A 20,760-nucleotide genomic window follows, 5' to 3' on the forward strand; every position below is an offset into this window, starting at 1 on the left:
GCCAATCCAGAGGCACTGCCCCCGATGTCCATGCGATGTTGCAAAGTTGTGTCAGCCACGACAGACCCACAGCATCCAGGCCCTGCCACCAAGGAGCTTTTTAACCACCTCGGCGACCTCAACCCCAGAGATGGTCTATGGTGACATCACTTTCAAATACCAGTTTTTAAAGTGGATGTAGAAACAAATGTACTTAAATGTCTCCAGAAGACCCAGTGGTTTATTGTTTTTAGAGTTTCCTTCAAAAGACTAATATAAAGTCATTTTCCTACAAATAGCTGAACACTTTAAATTTGAGCATTTATCTGAGTGAAAGTCAACATTTTTCTGACAGTTACTTATGATCTAAAGTTTTCTTCTCCATTGTACACTCTGGAGAGCAGGTCGGTGTGTATCTCAATGGACGGAGTGACCGTCCAGGCTACATGGGGACCTACTTCCACCTGACCTCAGGCCCCAACGATCACCGCCTGAAGTGGCCGTGCCCTTGGCAAATGGCCACCATGGCCCTGATGGATCAGCAGTCTGACGTCAGGCAGCAGATGAACATGCACCGGATGGTCACCACAGACCCTGAGAAGATGTCCTCTGATGGTACGAGAGGCTCAATATCTAAACCCAGATCCTGATGGTTTATTAAACCTGAATTTTTTATGTGTTGAAGTGTTTTCTGTATGGGATGTTCATGCCCACAGGCACTGAGCACTACTGGGACAACCCCAGGAATGTGGGCTCCAAAGTGATGTCATCAGACGGCAGCTATTTCTACCGCGGTCCAGGTTATGGAACCAGCACCTACATCACCCACAGCAGACTGAAGAGCAGGAAATACATCAAAGGAGACAACGCCTTCTTCCTCTTCAGTCTGGAAGGTGAGGAGTCGTTCAGACACTCAGCAGGATGTCAAACACAGCCCCCCTCCTCACAGTCTCCCTCTGTGCTCAGATATATCTCACCTGCTGGAGGCTCAGCCCCTTCCTGATCCCAGTATGGTGAAGGCTGCAGGTCATGGTGGTCCACAGAGTCCTGATCCTAACCCCACAGTGGTCTCAGCCATAGCAGGGAGTGTGGGAGCAGCTGTGTTGGTGCTGTGCATGCTGGCTGTAGGAATCACCTGGAGGAGCAGGAGAAGGAGACAGCAGGAGGAGAGAAACCAGGGGGTGATCATAGAGAACATGCCTGGGTTCATGGAGGTGAGCGGGAGTTCAACATCAAAGAAATGTAAAATAATGTCAAACTTAACATGTCGTGTTTATTCATTTTATTTTTCATTATATTTCATATTTATTCATTCATTTGATTTATTCTAGGAACATTCAGCAAAGGGTTTCCCCTCCTCACACACTCCATGAAGACCAAAATCAGGAGAGAACATCTCTACAACTCTTCACTTGATACAAATAAAATCTTTTATAGCATTAAACCAAGTGTTTCCTTCATCACACATTGGAAAGAGGAATATTCAAAGTGTGGTATCAGTACTCATATCAAAACATGATAATGCTAAAGGTGCAGTGATTCTTTGTTTATACTAAAACTACCCCCTAGCACTTGTTTTCACACCACCTATAAATGCGTTATCTATTTATGCATCAACTTCATCTTGAGGTTCGGAAAGAAAAGGTCAAGATGTAGGGCCAGTTATTTAAAAAGAATCTAACCTGGATCAAAATGATCAGAATTTAAAAATCTCATTTTCTACTATCTAGGATCAGGTCATCTGGCTTTGTTTTGATCCGTTTTTTTTCAAAGCAACATTGGGTTGGATCACCCTGATCCAGGTACACAGTTTTGAGGATTACCACCCTTACAAAAAAGAAGCTTATTTAAGTATGCTATTAGTTTACTTATTTTCAAGACAGTACACTTTCAGTTTACTTTTGATGTACTTATCCCAGGTATACTTAACAATGTAATGCGTAAGCATACTTAGATTATACTTAAAAGTATATTTAAAAGTCTAAGTATACTTAGCTTATAGTTAAAAGTATAAAGGAAGTCTAAGTATACTTGGCTTTAACTGAGAAGTATAAGGAAAAGTCTGTGTATTTGGCAAATACTTAACCTTTTGATCAAGACATACAAAGTAAAAGTATAGTAAGTACTCAAACTTACATGCCTAACGTTCAAGTGAATTTGGGTTGTAGCTGTGCCTATTCTATTCTGTGCTTATTCTATTCTTTTATTTTTAGGTTCGAAAACAATAAATAAAAACTGAAATATAAGTATGATGTTAAGTTCACTTAAGAAGAACTTCAGAGTATACTTGTGGTGATCCTAGCTGCAGTGAGGCATTGCCTACTACATACTAATTTCATAAGCAGTATGTAGTATTACTGTTCAGTTTGGTTAATTTTTGTAGTATGCTACACTGGTCTTCAGTTGGAAGAAAACGGAAGTTGGCTACGGCTGATTTTTTCCCCAAAAAACTTTATTTAAAATGTACAAAATAAACAAACCATGAGTGAAAAAGAAATGGCTCTTACATTTATATTCCTCTGCTACTCCGGTTGTTGTTGCTCCGCTCTCTGCCATTTTCACTTCTGATATGGGACCAGGCTCGTTGCATTGTGGGTAACAGTAGGGGAAGCAGACTGGTCCAATGCATACTGTGGATTTTTCCAGATTCAGTATGTCATCCGGGTGTTTTTCTCATACTACAACTCTGACATTTATTCACATACTGCATACTCCATACTACATTTTGGTCGAATCAGTAGGCACTGCTAGTATAGTATGCAAATTCGAAAACGGCCTCTCTCTCTCACCAACCAAAACTCAACTAAACAATAAAATCCCTCAAACCTGCTGTTGCCTCCGACTCCTCTTGGGTCCTAGAAAACCCTGCTGGTTACAAACCGACACAATACTCACAGTTTAAAACCTATTAAACTAGCAGGGTATTGCATTTTTTTTTTTTACTATATTGAGACTTGAAGTATACTTAAGAGTGCACTTTCATAGACTACAAAGTGGTTTGGAAGTTTAGAAGTTGTATACTTGCAGAATACTTGAAGTATTGTTGCAGTACTAAATAAAACTTTAATATGACCTAGCTATGTACTCAAAGTTTGCTACTCTTAACTTGACAACATACTTCTAGTATTCTCTTAGTACACGTTTATGAACTTAAAGTAGAATACTATCATATAATTCATGGACTTAAAGTGTACCAGCAGTACATTTCACAGTATACTTTCATAAAACTGAAAAGTGTGCTAGAAGTATATAACTAGTAAATTTAAAGTATACGTATAAGTTTTGTTGTAGTATACTTGCAGTACAAAATAAAATTTGAATACAAACTAGTAGTGTACTCAAAGTTTACTTCTTTTAACCTAAAAAAAATACTTATAGTATACTTTTTAAACTATAATGGGCCAATTTAGTCCCAATAAGTATTGAAAAAGTACACTGGCAAGTAAACTACTAGTATATTAATATTAGTACACTTGCTGTAAAAAGTGTACTTGAAAAATACACTTTTCCTTTACTTCAGTTTACTTAATAAAATGAACTTGAAATATGCTTCTTTTTTGTAAGGGCAAATCCAGATCACCAGTGCTCTAAATGAGACGACATATCACAGTGTGGGCTACCAGCTCTGAGAAGAACAGCTAGAAGAGCCGAGACTCACTTGAAGAGTTTCTGACTTTAAGAAAAGTACAAAAATAACATAAACATAGACTTTAATTTACCATTTATTTGAAGAGCCCTCATCTGAGCCACAACTAATAAAACAAATATATATCAATAAATATATTGTGGATATTTTGAAAACGTCTAAAGGATGTTCAGGGGAAAACAATACATGTGACAGTTGCATGTCCTGTCCTCAGCATCATCTCTACCAGGCTCGTTGTCCCTCTCTGTGCTGATGTTTCTGATCCCGAACCTGTTGAAGAACCAGACCAACCTCTGGTTCAGTCAGTGAGAAACTGACTGGACGTGTAGTTAGGGATGACACTGACACAAATGATCCCTGACTAGGTTCATCTTTGGTAATTGTTTTGACATTACTACACAGAGATGAATGACAGAAAAATTCGATTCATTATTTTTGTTTGTTATTTAACCTGTTCAGGGGATTATTTCATGGGTACAAGATCATTTTAGTTGTTTATATATATATATATATATATATATATACTGAAAGGCTTAATTTGAAGCCTTTGTTTACTTTATCACTTTACTAGTTTAACAGATCAAGTGCAAAAAATAAATCAAAGAATATTGACGAAATGCCACAAATTGTTTTGGTCTGGTACGGAAGTAGATTTATTGGAACTCCATGCCTTCTTAAACAATACTAACCCGAATATCAAGTTGTCACGAGAGAACAATAAAGACAGTATTCATTTTCTGGACCTCACTACCCATAAAGACACTCAAGGGACATTACATACATCCATTTTTAGGAAACCGAAAGACAGAAATACAATTCTACATGCCAACAGTTTCCATCTGAAGGAAATATTCCCTATGGAACATTAACTGCAAGACCACCTTTGTCATATACATGCTGGAATGCTCCATTTGCAAAGTTTTTTACGTTGGTAGAACAAAAAGACGGTTACAGGACAGACTTGCAGAACACAAATATGCAATAGGAACTGGAAACATTAACTACTCCATGGCCAAACATTAGCCACAAAATATCCTGGACTAAATGAAGAACAAGATTATACAGTGTTCTTGGAGAGGAAGTTGTTCTTAACTCTGAGTTAAAGTTTCTAACATACAGACCACTTTGTGAAAATATTGTTAACCAGAATTGTGATGTGTTTTTAACTAATTGTATCTGCTTTGCTTGATACCATGCAGGTTTTCTGGGGATGGAAACTTTTTTTAATGGGTGAGTGACTGGTGGCGCTGGTTATGGCGACACGCAGCAGCAGTGTGTGAGACGCTTGTTTGTTGGGCTGTGTTTTAAGTGTTTTATTTACTCCTTTTACTAATTCTTTTAACTACTTGTGGAAGACAACGGCAGCAGGGAATCACCCCAGTGTGGGGGGCATTATTTTCATTTTAATACTTTTATTCCACCTTTTACTTGGAGTATGTGAGAGTGGTAGACCTTACCAGTATAGCCGCAACTTCTTACTCCTGCTTCGTGAGTCCTGGATGGGCACCGTAGATCCCTCGACAGCTATTCCCCCGGACATCAATCGGCTGAATCCCCTTACGGAGAGCCGGGGTGTGTGCCTCTACGTCAGTAAAAACTGGTGTAATACGGTGATTGTCAGGGAGACACGGTGCACTAAAGACATTGAACTATTGTCCGTGTCACTGCGACTGTTCTATCTCCCCAGGAAATTTCCACAGTTATTTATTGCTGTTGTTTATGTTCACCCTAAGGCTAATGCTGATGTAGCCACTCAGGCTATGCTAAAAACAGTGCAGCGGCTGCAGGGGTTAGCACCGGATGCACCGCATCTTATTTTGGGTGATTTCAATCACTGCAAACTGTCAAAGTCCTTGGGTAACTTTTACCAATATGTGACGTGTCCCACTCGACATAGAAAGTGTCTGGATCTTTGCCTCGGATCCATTAAAGGAGCATATAAGTCTTTCAGCAGAGCTCCACTCGGTATGTCCGATCACAACATGGTTTATTTGGTTTCGTCTTACAAATCCGTCCTGAAGAGGAACAAGCCGGAGAGAAGATTGGTTCCGGTTTGGTCGGCGGAATCAATCCACTGCCTCCAGGACTGTTTCCAAAATACAGACTGGGATTAGTTCATAAATGTTTGCGAGGATATTGATGATTTAACTGATGTTGTCTCATCATATGTTTCTTTTTGTGAGACCTCCATCATCCCAAAGAAGGAAATTTTCCTCTATTTCAATAATAAGCCGTGGGTGACTAAAAGTGTCAAAACTGTGATTAATCAAAGGAACATTTGCTTTAATCAGGGTGACACTTCTAGATATAGGGAGCTTCAAAAACAGCTTAAGAAGGAGCTTAAAATTGCTAAATGCAGATACAAGGACAAGGTTGAGAGCATGCTAAGAGCAGGTAGCTCTCAGCCTGCATGGGAGGGGGTCAGATCAATGATGGGGATGCAATCTAGGAAGAGCCATGTCTCCCTTGATAGAATGCCCGATCTGGTGTTCTCAAATGAATTGAACAATTTTTATACCGTTTTAACAACTGTAATTTTAGTGAGGAACTGTCAGTTTTTAGATGTGTTGTCTCCTCACAGAATAATGTTGTTGACAGGGGCAAAGTGTGTAAGCTTTTCCGGGGAGTCAAGGAAAGAAAAAGCCCTGGCCCGGATAGGACTGGAGGGCGTGTTCTCAAGAACTGTGCTGATCAGCTGGCAGACATATTTACTTTTATTTTTTCAATGTCCCTTCAGCTTCATAAGGTCCCCTCACTTTGGAAGGACTCCATTATTGTCCCAGTTCCCAAGTCTGGGACAATAGTAAATAATAATTCCCAAATCTTTTTTTTTTAATGAACATTTATTCAGTGCACTATTTTCCTAACATAAATTGTGTATATATTTTGTATTTACTCTGTGCAGAGTTCTTTATTTAATATTGTAATAATTATTATTCTTTTTCTACTACTCAAACTCTATTTTTTCTACTCTTGTAATTCTATCCACATTTGTACTGAGAGAGTGCAGTTTAAACCGGAGTCAAGTTCCTTGTATTCTTGAAAATACTTGGCCAATAAAGGTGATTCTGATTCTGATTCTGATTTCTGACTCTGATCTGCATCCCCTAAATCACTAAATGATTTCAGACCTGTGGCTTTTACTTCTTTAGTTATGAAATCATTCGAAAAAATTGTCAAGGAAATGCTTCTGACCTGTGTTCAAGACAACCTGGACCCACTGCAATTCGCTTATAGATCAGGCAGAGGTGTTGAAGATGCTTCAGCCACTCTTTTAAATCTTGTCTTAACTCATCTTGAGGGAGCCAAGACTTTTGCCCGTCTTTTATTTATTGATTTTTCATCTGCTTTTAACTGCATACAGCCACACATTTTAGCAGAAAGATTGAGGGACTTCCACAGCTTAGATCCTGGTCTAATTGCCTGGCTAATGGACTTTTTAACTGAAAGACCACAACGTGTGAGGGTCAATGGTGTTCTGTCAGACACTCTCGTCTCCTCCACTGGATCACCTCAGGGCTGCGTCCTCTCACCTCTTTTGTTTGTCTTGTACACGAACGAGTGTCGTAGCCGACATGTGGGGCGTCACATTCTGAAATTTGCAGATGACTCAGTAATCGTGTCCCTGCTGAGTAGTGACGACCCTGACCATGGCCCTGTAGTGAAGGAGTTCACAGACTGGTGTTCTTCATCTTTTATGTGCATCAATGTGTCGAAGACTAAGGAAATGGTGATAGACTTTCGAAAACAACTGTCGGTTATCCCTTCCCTTGTTATTGAGGATCAAGCCGTCGAGCTGGTCCATAACTACAAATATCTTGGCACTAACATTGATGACAAGCTGTCCTTTGATTTCCATGTTGATGGTGTTTGTAAGAAGGCGCATCAGCGCATGTATTTTCTTAGGAAATTGCGGAGTTTTAATGTTGACAGCACTTTCATGAAAATGTTTTATTCCTGTTTTATTGAGTCCGTTCTGACCTTTTCTTTTATTTGTTGGTATAGCTTGCTGTCCCTCAAGAACAAAAACAGACTGCAGGGCATAGTGAGAGTGTGCAGCAAAATTGCAGGTACTGACCTAAATGATCTCTTTGATGTGCACAAGCTCAGGACCCTAAGTAAAGCCCGCTCACTCCTCACTGACCAGAGCCACCCCTTGGTTAGTGAGTCTGTGCTGCTTCCATCAGGCCGCAGGTACATCCTGCCAAGATGCAGGACTAACAGACTTAAGCATTCTTTTGTCCCTGTTGCCACAGGTCTTCTTAATAAGTGACTTACCACTCTGTTTTTTGTATTCTATTTATTATTGTCCTCTGTGTGAGATGTTGCTGTGACTGTGTGTGTTGTACTGCTGACTGTAGAGAAATTTGCCCCACGGGGACAATAAAGACACCTTGAACCTTGAACCTTGAAGCAAATTTTACCAAATCTTCAGAGTCTATTTTAACCTCACCCAGAAACTTGAATCACTCCACCCTGATTCACCCAAGTTCATTCTAGGAGATTTTAACAACTGTCCAGAAAAAAAAAAAAAAAAAATACATATAAAAAAAAAAAACCTGTCTACATACTATCAATTTGTTGACTGTCCCACCAGGAAAAATAGGACTCTGGATCTATGCTACTTGTAGCCTATGAGTTCAAGCCAGATCTTAGAAATCTGTTAAAATGTCATTTTCTTTCTATAAATACAGATAAAAAGCACTGAAAGTCCTAAAATTCATTTAAAAATAAAACAAGAGCAAAAAAAGAGCAGTTAAACAGTCCAGATATTCAACTTCATGGTTTATTTGTATTTTTTCTCAAATAAAATAGGTTTAAGAGCCAGAGTTAAGAAAAAAAAAAGGTCTGTATTAGAATAAATTCAATGTTAATGTTGAGAGCACAGCACCCCCTGCTGGTGTAACCTAAAAACAAGAATGAGAGTGCATCTGTTTAGGTTCGCTCGATCTTGGGAGCCTGATGAGAGAGCGTGTGCTAGATTTTTTGACCAGAGACTTTTCTAGAAGACATTGAGATTACAAAAAAGTGATAAACTGGTGATATCAGAAAGAAGACTGTCGATTAAAGACGTTAGAAAAGTGGAAAGCTACGCCTCATGAAGGAGTCCTTTGTTGAGAGTTGTGCACACTACTTGATTTTCCTGGTGAGTGAACTAACTTAGCAAGCTTAAAAGCAATAAATAACTGGCTAGGCATTTTATTTTACTAAGTGAAAAGAAGTTATTAATGCAAATATTATGATGGGCTGATTTCATTATGTTGAGTAAAGATAACATGATTTTGTTGTTGTAAATGTGTTAATATGGAGCTTAATTGTTTAAACAGATGTGGTAAACAGGAAAGAGATGTTGTGTTTAAATAACATTGTGAGATTATTCAAGTTCCTGCCATTTTCTGCTCTGGTTCTCATCTTCATTCATCCTATTGGTCCACATCTGCATCCCCATTTCTGGACTATCATCATTTCTTCCCAACTCATTCCTAGCGCTGCCTATCACCAGCAGCAATTCTTTGCATGGGCAATCAGCAGGGAAATGGTTGGGTACCTCAAAGAACACTATAGACTGAATCAAAACCAAAGGAATAGGGAACATTTAATTTTGTCATTTTATTTTGTTTTTGCTGAAGAAAGACTGTCAAACAGTTTATTTTTATGTTTATCCTGGAAAAGGCTGAGAATTTTGGTTACGTTACACTGAATCTATATTGTGTGAAATGTTAAAGATTGTTGATGTGTAAAAACATACAAACTTCATAAAGAAAAAAAGATCTGACAGAATATCGGAAGGAAAACAAAGTCAGTGTTGGTGTGAGTTATTTCAAGAGGCTTAAGTTTAATTTAATGCTTCACCACTTAAAAACCTGCTAATACTCCTCATAGAACCTAGAACTTAGATCCGCCCATCAAACCTCAGTCTGAGCGCCTGAGGTGGGTAACACATGTGGCGGGCCAGCCAGGAGTTTATTGGTGGTGTTTAACTGTAGTTTCCTCCCTTGTAGACTTTCCAGATACAAAGATTAATATTAGATCAAAGCCAACACTGATTTTTATTAAACTTTAATCATAACTAGAAGAATGTTTCTGGTAAAATGGATATTTGTAACAAGTATGATCTTTCTAGTCAGAACTGCCTCTATGTTACTGTCATAGATGACTCGTTTACCACCCAAGAGGTTTCAGACTTCTTTGAAGTTAATGGACAAGTAAAAAACGTAAAAATCCCAAATGAAGAAGGTGCACAAACTGGTAGGGCTCTCATAAGCTGCGTTTCCACCAAGCAGCCTGGGTCGGTTCAGTACGGTTTGGGACGGTTTGGGACAGTTAAGTCTGATCCCGTTTGCGTTTCCACAGCAAACTGTGCCCTCTCGTGGTGGGCGGTGTGTAAGCTGGATGCCGGAAGCCGCAGCTGGTAAACAATAGCGCAACGCCGTAGCAGCTTACCCGCAAATAAATCCAACAAAGAAGAAAACGCGACACAGTAAACAAAGAGCACGGATGGAGGACATGCAGCATTTCGTCCTCTCTGTGATTTTCATGTAACTCTCTGTTACAAAGTGCAATCAAGCTTTGTTTCAGAGAAGTCTCTGAGCCGCCAGGAGAAATGCAGCCGCTGTCGGGGTGAGTGACGATTCTTTTGACCAGTCTGCAGTGTGTTGCTCCATCTTCTGAGAGCGGAGCGGTTCAGTCTGGCACCCATACGAAAGGGTCCCAAAAAAGTGGGACGGCTCGTCTCGGTTTTTAGGGATCCGTTCCGGGATAAGTCAGTGGAAACGCTGCTAAAAGCGCACCGTACCGAGACGAACCGACCCGGACTGCTTGGTGGAAACGCGGCTATAGAGTATTCCTCTGATCAGGCTATCACAAGGACAGATCCTTCAAAGCTAGGGGATCTTGCTAGTCCCAAAGATCCCAGTGTGACATGGCATGTCAGGACTATCAGAGAAATATGCCAACATGAACTAGGCAGAGAACTAGCGCAGAAATACCTAAGTGAGTTACAAGCCCTTCATAGCAGCAGCAGAGCGGGTTTCTTAGACATGCTGCATCATGAGCTGAAAACTTTACAGTCTGATATGCCCCCCTCACCGAAGGTGAGCAGCCCAGCTCTGAACTTCTGGAAGCAAACCAGACCACTGACTGTCACCATGGCGCCACAAAAATGCCACATGACCCCAGCAACAGTAATGGGAAAAGACCTCAAGACAGAAATGATCCTGAAGGCCCAGTGGATGATGCAACCCATTTAACCTCAGAGCCTCCTCTTTCTGGTATAAGAGAACTCCTTCACATTGATGAGAGCGTCTTCAACCCCCCACAAATCCAAAAACTAGTGGTTGAACACGCCATGTGCAGTGACACTCTTCCATCCAGTTACAGTTAGAGCAGAATCTGAACCTTTTCTGGCAGACTGCCGAAGCCTAATGGGGAGGTGGATTGTGATGCTTGGTGCTCTCAAGTTGACCTCCTAATTTGTGACCCCTCCCAATCTGAACTTCAGAAGGCTCAAAGAATACTTGAGAGTTTACTTAGTCCTGCAGCTGATATTGTTAAGCCCGTTGGCACTAGAGCACCCCCAGAGCTTATCTCGAACATCTTGAAGCTGCATTTGGATCAGTAAAGGATGGTGGGGAGTTGTTTGCTACCTTCCTGAGCTTGAATCAAAATTCTGGAGAGAAACCTAAAGCTTACCCCTAATAACTCATGTCACCCACATGTTTTCTTTTTTACTCTGTTGTAAAATAATTAACAGATCAGAGAGATAAGGCTTCTGGTCAGTGTAAGGTCACAATTTTGGTTGACTTTTCTCATTAACAACTGAAAAGAAATGTTGTAACAAAGACCACTTTTTCTGATTCAATCTATGTTTAGAATGTTCATCAAGGACCAGAGTCTGGAGGGCAAGGTGGAGGCAGGGTGGGTTAAAAAAAATGGGAAAACCTCAAACAAAAATACAAGGTTAGTTAGTCTTTCAGTTTATCCACAGAATACAAACACAGTTGACATGTGACCACAATGACCAATAACAAATAACCTCCATGCTGTTTGGTAGGAACTGAGGGCCCCCAGGACAGGCATCAGTACAGAGGGAGGAGAGACAACTGCTGCCTCATGGAAGTGGTTTTAGGCCATGGATGAGGTGATGGGGCAAAGGCCAAGTATAACCCCGCCAAATCTCATCACCTCAGCCATGGCAGAACCTGTGGCAGCAGCTGTCTGTCCTCCAGAAGAAGGCAGAGGTAAAAGGAAGAGAGAGATGGAAATGATACAGTTTTTGAGGGAGATGGAGGAGAGAGAGGAATAATGAGAAAGGAGAGCAGAGGAGAGAGAAGAGAGAGAGAAAGAAGAGCAGAAGAGAGAGAAGAGAGAAGACAAAGAGAGCAGGAGTAGAGAGAGTGGATGGAAAGCAGGGCCAGGGAGGAGAGGAGAGAGAGAGGGGCGAGAGAGGGAAAAGGCAGAGCAAGAGAGGAGAGATTGTTAAGGCTTTTGGAAAGATTTTTAAATAAATAGTTTTGTTGATTAAATGAAATAAAGAATGTTCATGAAAACTTCAGTTTTGTTCATGTTTTTTGTGTAATGTACAGTATCTCAATACAGTTGTATACAGTTTTAATTATGAAACAGTTAAAAGTTAGAAACAGAAAGAAATACAGAAATGAACAAACTATTTACAGAGATTGTGAAGAATAACTGGAACAAACTTAAAACTATTTACAGAGATTGTGAGGAATAACTGGAAAAAAAAACAAAACTATTTACAGAGATTGTGAGGAATAACTGGAAAAAAAAAACAAAACTATTTACAGAGATTGTGAGGAATAACTGGAACAAACGTAAAACTATTTACAGAGATTGTGAGGAATAACTGGAACAAACGTAAAACTATTTACAGAGATTGTGAGGAATAACCGGAACAAACTAGAGACTATTTACAGAGATTGTAAGGAATAACCGGAACAAACTAAAGACTATTCACAGAGATTGTGAGGAATAACTGGGACAAACTTTGAACTATTTAGAGAGATTGTGAGGAATAACTGGAAAAAAGAAAAATATTTACAGAGATTGTGAGGAATAACTGGAACAAACATAAAACTATTTACAGAGATTGTGAGAAATAACTGGAACAAACAAAAAACTATTTACAGAGATTGTGAGGAATAACTGGAACAAACAAAACTATTTACAGAGATTGTGAGGAATAACTGGAAAAAAGAAAAATATTTACAGAGATTGTGAGGAATAACTGGAACAAACATAAAACTATTTACAGAGATTGTGAGAAATAACTGGAACAAACAAAAAACTATTTACAGAGATTGTGAGGAATAACTGGAACAAACTTAAAACTATTTACAGAGATTGTGAGAAATAACTGGAACAAACTTAAAACTATTTACAGAGATTGTGAGGAATAACTGGAACAAACTTAAAACTATTTACAGAGATTGTGAGAAATAACTGGAACAAACTTAAAACTATTTACAGAGATTGTCAGAAATAACTGGAACAAACTAAAAACTATTTACAGAGATTGTGGAAAATAACTTGATCAACCTTAAAACTATTTACAGAGATTGTGAGGAATAACTGGAAAAAACATAAAACTATTTACAGAGATTGTGAGGAATAACTGGAACAAACAAAACTATTTACAGAGATTGTGAGAAATGACTGGAACAAAAAAAAAAACTATTTACAGAGATTGTGAGAAATAACTGGAAAAAAAAAAACTATTTACAGAGATTGTGAGGAATAACTGGAAAAAAAACAAAACTATTTACAGAGATTGTGAGGAATAACTGGAAAAAACATAAAACTATTTACAGAGATTGTCAGGAATAACTGGAACAAACTAAAAACTATTTACAGAGATTGTGGAAAATAACTTGATCAACCTTAAAACTATTTACAGAGATTGTGAGGAATAACTGGAAAAAACATAAAACTATTTACAGAGATTGTGAGGAATAACTGGAACAAACAAAACTATTTACAGAGATTGTGAGAAATGACTGGAACAAAAAAAAAAAACTATTTACAGAGATTGTGAGAAATAACTGGAAAAAAAAAAACTATTTACAGAGATTGTGAGGAATAACTGGAAAAAAAACAAAACTATTTACAGAGATTGTGAGGAATAACTGGAACAAACGTAAAACTATTTACAGAGATTGTGAGGAATAACTGGAACAAACGTAAAACTATTTACAGAGATTGTGAGGAATAACCGGAACAAACTAAAGACTATTTACAGAGATTGTGAGGAATAACCGGAACAAACTAAAGACTATTCACAGAGATTGTGAGGAATAACTTGGACAAACTTTGAACTATTTAGAGAGATTGTGAGAAATAACTGGAACAAACAAAACTATTTACAGAGATTGTGAGGAATAACTGGAAAAAAGAAAAATATTTACAGAGATTTTGAGGAATAACTGGAACAAACTTAAAACTATTTACAGAGATTGTGAGAAATAACTGGAACAAACTTAAAACTATTTACAGAGATTGTGAGAAATAACTGGAACAGACTTAAAAATATTTACAGAGATTGTGAGGAATAACTGGAACAAACTAAAAACTATTTACAGAGATTGTGGAAAATAACTTGATCAACCTCAAAACTATTTACAGAGATTGTGAGGAATAACTGGAAAAAACATAAAACTATTTACAGAGATTGTGAGGAATAACTGGAACAAACAAAACTATTTACAGAGATTGTGAGAAATAACTGGAACAAAAAAAAAAAACTATTTACAGAGATTGTGAAGAATAACTGGAACAAACTTAAAACTATTTACAGAGATTGTGAGGAATAACTGAAACAAACTTAAAACTATTTACAGAGATGGTGAGGAATAACTTGAAAAAATAAAAAACTATTTACAGAGATTGTGAGGAATAACTTGAAAAAATAAAACACTATTTACAGAGATTGTGAGGAATAACTGGAACAAACAAAACTATTTACAGAGATTGTCAGGAATAACTGGAACAAACTAAAAACAATTTACAGAGATTGTGGAAAATAACTTGATCAACCTTAAAACTATTTACAGAGATTGTGAGGAATAACTGGAAAAAACATAAAACTATTTACAGAGATTGTGAGGAATAACTGAAACAAACTTAAAACTATTTACAGAGATTGTGAGGAATAACTTGAAAAAATAAAAAACTATTTACAGAGATTGTGAGGAATAACTTGAAAAAATAAAACACTATTTACAGAGATTGTGAGGAATAACTGGAACAAACAAAACTATTTACAGAGATTGTGAGAAATAACTGGAACAAACTTAAAACTATTTACAGAGATTGTCAGGAATAACTGGAACAAACTTAAAACTATTTACAGAGATTGTGGGGAATAACTGGAACAAACTTAAAACTATTTACAGAGATTGTGAGGAATAACTTGAAAAAATACAAAACTATTTACAGAGATTGTGAGGAATAACTGGAACAAACAAAAAACTATTTACAGAGATTGTGAGAAATAACTGGATCAAACAAAACTATTTACAGAGATTGTGAGGAATAACTTGAACAACCTTAAAACTATTTACAGAGATTGTGAGGAATAACTGGAACAAACTTAAAACTATTTACAGAGATTGTGAGAAATAACTGGAACAAACTTAAAACTATTTACAGAGATTGTGAGGAATAACTGGAACAAACTTAAAACTATTTACAGAGATTGTGGAAAATAACTTAATCAACCTTAAAACTATTTACAGAGATTGTGAGGAATTACTGGAAAAAACATAAAACTATTTACAGAGATTGTGAGGAATAACTGGAACAAACATAAAACTATTTACAGAGATTGTGAGGAATAACTGGAACAAACAAAAAACTATTTACAGAGATTGTGAGGAATAACTGGAACAAACTAAAAACTATTTACAGAGATTGTGGAAAATAACTTGATCAACCTTAAAACTATTTACAGAGATTGTGAGGAATAACTGGAAAAAACATAAAACTATTTACAGAGATTGTGAGGAATAACTGGAACAAACAAAACTATTTACAGAGATTGTGAGAAATGACTGGAACAAACAAAACTATTTACAGAGATTGTGAGAAATAACTGGATCAAACAAAACTATTTACAGAGATTGTGAGGAATAACTGGAACTAACGTGAAACTATTTACAGAGATTGTGAGGAATAACTGGAACAAACTTAAAACTATTTACAGAGATTGTGAGGAATAACTGGAACAAACTTTAAACTATTTACAGAGATTGTGAGAAATAACTGGATCAAACAAAACTATTTACAGAGATTGTGAGGAATAACTTGAACAAACTTAAAACTATTTACAGAGATTGTGAGGAATAACTGAAACAAACTAAAAACTATTTACAGAGATTGTGGAAAATATCTTGATCAACCTTAAAACTATTTACAGAGATTGTGAGGAATAACTGGAACAAACATAAAACTATTTACAGAGATTGTGAGGAATAACTGAAACAAACATAAAACTATTTACAGAGATTGTCAGGAATAACTGGAACAAACTAAAAACTATTTACAGAGATTGTGGAAAATAACTTGATCAACCTTAAAACTATTTACAGAGATTGTGAGGAATAACTGGAAAAAACGTAAAACTATTTACAGAGATTGTGAGGAATAACTGGAAAAAACATAAAACTATTTACAGAGATTGTCAGGAATAACTGGAACAAACTAAAAACTATTTACAGAGATTGTGGAAAATAACTTGATCAACCTTAAAACTATTTACAGAGATTGTGAGGAATAACTGGAAAAAACATAAAACTATTTACAGAGATTGTGAGGAATAACTGGAACAAACAGAACTATTTACAGAGATTGTGAGAAATGACTGGAACAAAAAAAAAAAACTATTTACAGAGATTGTGAGAAATAACTGGAAAAAAAAAAACTATTTACAGAGATTGTGAGGAATAACTGGAAAAAAAACAAAACTATTTACAGAGATTGTGAGGAATAACTGGAACAAACGTAAAACTATTTACAGAGATTGTGAGGAATAACTGGAACAAACGTAAAACTATTTACAGGGATTGTGAGGAATAACCGGAACAAACTAAAGACTATTTACAGAGATTGTGAGGAATAACCGGAACAAACTAAAGACTATTCACAGAGATTGTGAGGAATAACTTGGACAAACTTTGAACTATTTAGAGAGATTGTGAGGAATTACTGGAACAAACAAAACTATTTACAGAGATTGTGAGGAATAACTGGAAAAAAGAAAAATATTTACAGAGATTTTGAGGAATAACTGGAACAAACTTAAAACTATTTACAGAGATTGTGAGAAATAACTGGAACAAACTTAAAACTATTTACAGAGATTGTGAGAAATAACTGGAACAGACTTAAAAATATTTACAGAGATTGTGAGGAATAACTGGAACAAACTAAAAACTATTTACAGAGATTGTGGAAAATAACTTGATCAACCTCAAAACTATTTACAGAGATTGTGAGGAATAACTGGAAAAAACATAAAACTATTTACAGAGATTGTGAGGAATAACTGGAACAAACAAAACTATTTACAGAGATTGTGAGAAATAACTGGAACAAAAAAAAAAACTATTTACAGAGATTGTGAAGAATAACTGGAACAAACTTAAAACTATTTACAGAGATTGTGAGGAATAACTGAAACAAACTTAAAACTATTTACAGAGATTGTGAGGAATAACTTGAAAAAATAAAAAACTATTTACAGAGATTGTGAGGAATAACTTGAAAAAATAAAACACTATTTACAGAGATTGTGAGGAATAACTGGAACAAACAAAACTATTTACAGAGATTGTCAGGAAAAACTGGAACAAACTAAAAACAATTTACAGAGATTGTGGAAAATAACTTGATCAACCTTAAAACTATTTACAGAGATTGTGAGGAATAACTGGAAAAAACATAAAACTATTTACAGAGATTGTGAGGAATAACTGAAACAAACTTAAAACTATTTACAGAGATTGTGAGGAATAACTTGAAAAAATAAAAAACTATTTACAGAGATTGTGGAAAATATCTTGATCAACCTTAAAACTATTTACAGAGATTGTGAGGAATAACTGGAACAAACAAAACTATTTACAGAGATTGTGAGAAATAACTGGAACAAACTTAAAACTATTTACAGAGATTGTGAGGAATAACTGGAACAAACTTAAAACTATTTACAGAGATTGTGGGGAATAACTGGAACAAACTTAAAACTATTTACAGAGATTGTGAGGAATAACTTGAAAAAATACAAAACTATTTACAGAGATTGTGAGGAATAACTGGAACAAACAAAAAACTATTTACAGAGATTGTGAGAAATAACTGGATCAAACAAAACTTTTTACAGAGATTGTGAGGAATAACTTGAACAACCTTAAAACTATTTACAGAGATTGTGAGGAATAACTGGAACAAACTTAAAACTATTTACAGAGATTGTGAGAAATAACTGGAACAAACTTAAAACTATTTACAGAGATTGTGAGGAATAACTGGAACAAACTTAAAACTATTTACAGAGATTGTGGAAAATAACTTAATCAACCTTAAAACTATTTACAGAGATTGTGAGGAATTACTGGAAAAAACATAAAACTATTTACAGAGATTGTGAGGAATAACTGGAACAAACATAAAACTATTTACAGAGATTGTGAGGAATAACTGGAACAAACAAAAAACTATTTACAGAGATTGTGAGGAATAACTGGAACAAACTAAAAACTATTTACAGAGATTGTGGAAAATAACTTGATCAACCTTAAAACTATTTACAGAGATTGTGAGGAATAACTGGAAAAAACATAAAACTATTTACAGAGATTGTGAGGAATAACTGGAACAAACAAAACTATTTACAGAGATTGTGAGAAATGACTGGAACAAACAAAACTATTTACAGAGATTGTGAGAAATAACTGGATCAAACAAAACTATTTACAGAGATTGTGAGGAATAACTGGAACTAACGTGAAACTATTTACAGAGATTGTGAGGAATAACTGGAACAAACTTAAAACTATTTACAGAGATTGTGAGGAATAACTGGAACAAACTTTAAACTATTTACAGAGATTGTGAGAAATAACTGGATCAAACAAAACTATTTACAGAGATTGTGAGGAATAACTTGAACAAACTTAAAACTATTTACAGAGATTGTGAGGAATAACTGGAACAAACTAAAAACTATTTACAGAGATTGTGGAAAATATCTTGATCAACCTTAAAACTATTTACAGAGATTGTGAGGAATAACTGGAACAAACATAAAACTATTTACAGAGATTGTGAGGAATAACTGAAACAAACATAAAACTATTTATAGAGATTGTGAGGAATAACTGGAACAAACTTAAAACTATTTACAGAGATTGTGAGAAATAACTGGAACAAACTTAAAACTATTTACAGAGATTGTGAGTAATAACTGGAACAAACTTAAAACTATTTACAGAGATTGTCAGGAATAACTGGAACAAACTTAAAACTATTTACAGAGATTGTCAGGAATAACTGGAACAAACATAAAACTATTTACAGGCATTGATCAAAACTTCACTCAAGGTTTAACAATAATCATGGTCTTGCAGTTAATGCAGGGTGTATTCTGGGGCAGACACTACAGCAGCAAGGCAGTCTCTGAGACCATACCCAGATTGTTGGACTGGCACAGGAGCCTTCAAGTCCACTCCATCATCATCATGTTCCTCCACATCTTCTGGCTCTAAAATGTCTCTATTTCTGATGCAGAGGTTGTGGAGAAAAAGGCAGGCAACGATGACCTCTGGCACGAAGTCCACCTTCACCTCCAGGGCCTTCAAGAAGATGGACCTCCACCTGGTCTTCAGGACACTGAAGGCCCTCTCCACCACACACCTGGCCCTGGACAGCCTGGCGTTAAACCTGTCCTCCAAAGCATTCCGGACAGGCTCTCGGAATGGAGTGAGCAGTGCTATTGGCTGCGACAGGCATGGGTACCCGCTGTCGCCAATAAGATGCCAGCCTGGCGGTGGATAGAGCTGGCGGAGATAAAAAAGGGCTGCTTTTCAGGACTCGGGCATCATGGACACTGCCAGGAAAGCCCACAATAATGTCCAAAAAGTGGCCTGTGTGGTCACAAATCACCTGGAACTGTATGTAGTGGAAGAGTTTCCTGTTGAAATAATCAGCAGGAAACCTTCCAGGTGGCACTATGCGCACATGGCACCCATCAATGCTCCCTGCCACCTTCCCAAATGCTGGGGAACCGGACAGATGAGCGAACCCAGCCCCAAGTGCCTCCAGCTCATCCATATTGGGGAAGCACACAGCCCTCCAAAAAATGCCCTGGATGGCCTTGCTGGTCTTGTGGACCATGTCGTGGCATGTGCTCTGGGGAATGCCAAAAGCCTCCGACACAACCCGGTAGGATGTGGCGCTTGCCAACCAATAGACAAAGACAAGAACTTCAAGCGCTCTCCCCCATCCATGATCTGTGTGTCCCAGGATGTTTATCAGGTGGTCCAGGGTTGGTCCTGACAACCTAAAGTCCTTCCTGAGGTCACCTCCCTCAAAATACAGAGACAGCAGGGGAACACTGGGGTTCACTCTGCTGTATGGTCCTCTCACACCAACCTGTAGAGAAAACATACCATCAAATATGTCTTGGTTTTTAATTATTTATTAAACTATTAATTGGTATTTGCATTTTTCAACTCTTTGAATATTTATTGAAATATTTATTGAAATATTTATTGAAATTTTTTTGTAAAAAATTGTACATAGTTTGTAAACAGTCAATTGTTCATGTGTCTGAACGTCCCCATGCCACTCAGAAGCACAAATGATGTTTTGTATTGTAACACGGGTGAAAATCACAAGCACACACACACACACACACACACACACACACACACACACACACACACACACACACACACTCCAATGATGATTATCATGTTCTAAACTACACCTACATATGTCAACCTAAGGATTTGGGGTTCAACCCTGACGTTTTTATAAAATATTTATCTTGTTTATCAATAATATTGTAATTATTTATTATATCTATATTAAATCATCCTTAAATTATTAAACCTTGC

The 20,760-nt window shown here is 37.0% G+C and overlaps 1 protein-coding gene across 1 annotated transcript in view; it reads left to right on the forward strand.

Annotated features, from left to right (window-relative positions):
• The window catches only part of LOC141789323 (meprin A subunit beta-like), a 34,802-nt gene extending 15,106 nt beyond the window's left edge, over window positions 1–19,696 (forward strand). Inside the window, exons 12-15 of the mRNA XM_074668702.1 lie at window positions 384–594; window positions 696–872; window positions 946–1,193; window positions 19,430–19,696. Of these exons, the coding sequence (XP_074524803.1) occupies window positions 384–594; window positions 696–872; window positions 946–1,193; window positions 19,430–19,696 (903 nt within the window). The remainder of the gene's footprint in view (window positions 1–383; window positions 595–695; window positions 873–945; window positions 1,194–19,429) is intronic.
• The last annotated feature ends 1,064 nt before the right edge of the window (window positions 19,697–20,760 follow it).

Source organism: Halichoeres trimaculatus, unplaced genomic scaffold, assembly GCF_033239565.1.
Source record: "Halichoeres trimaculatus isolate MK-OKI-2021-1 unplaced genomic scaffold, fHalTri1.1 fHalTri1_scaffold_4, whole genome shotgun sequence".
Taxonomy (NCBI): Eukaryota; Metazoa; Chordata; class Actinopteri; order Labriformes; family Labridae; genus Halichoeres; species Halichoeres trimaculatus.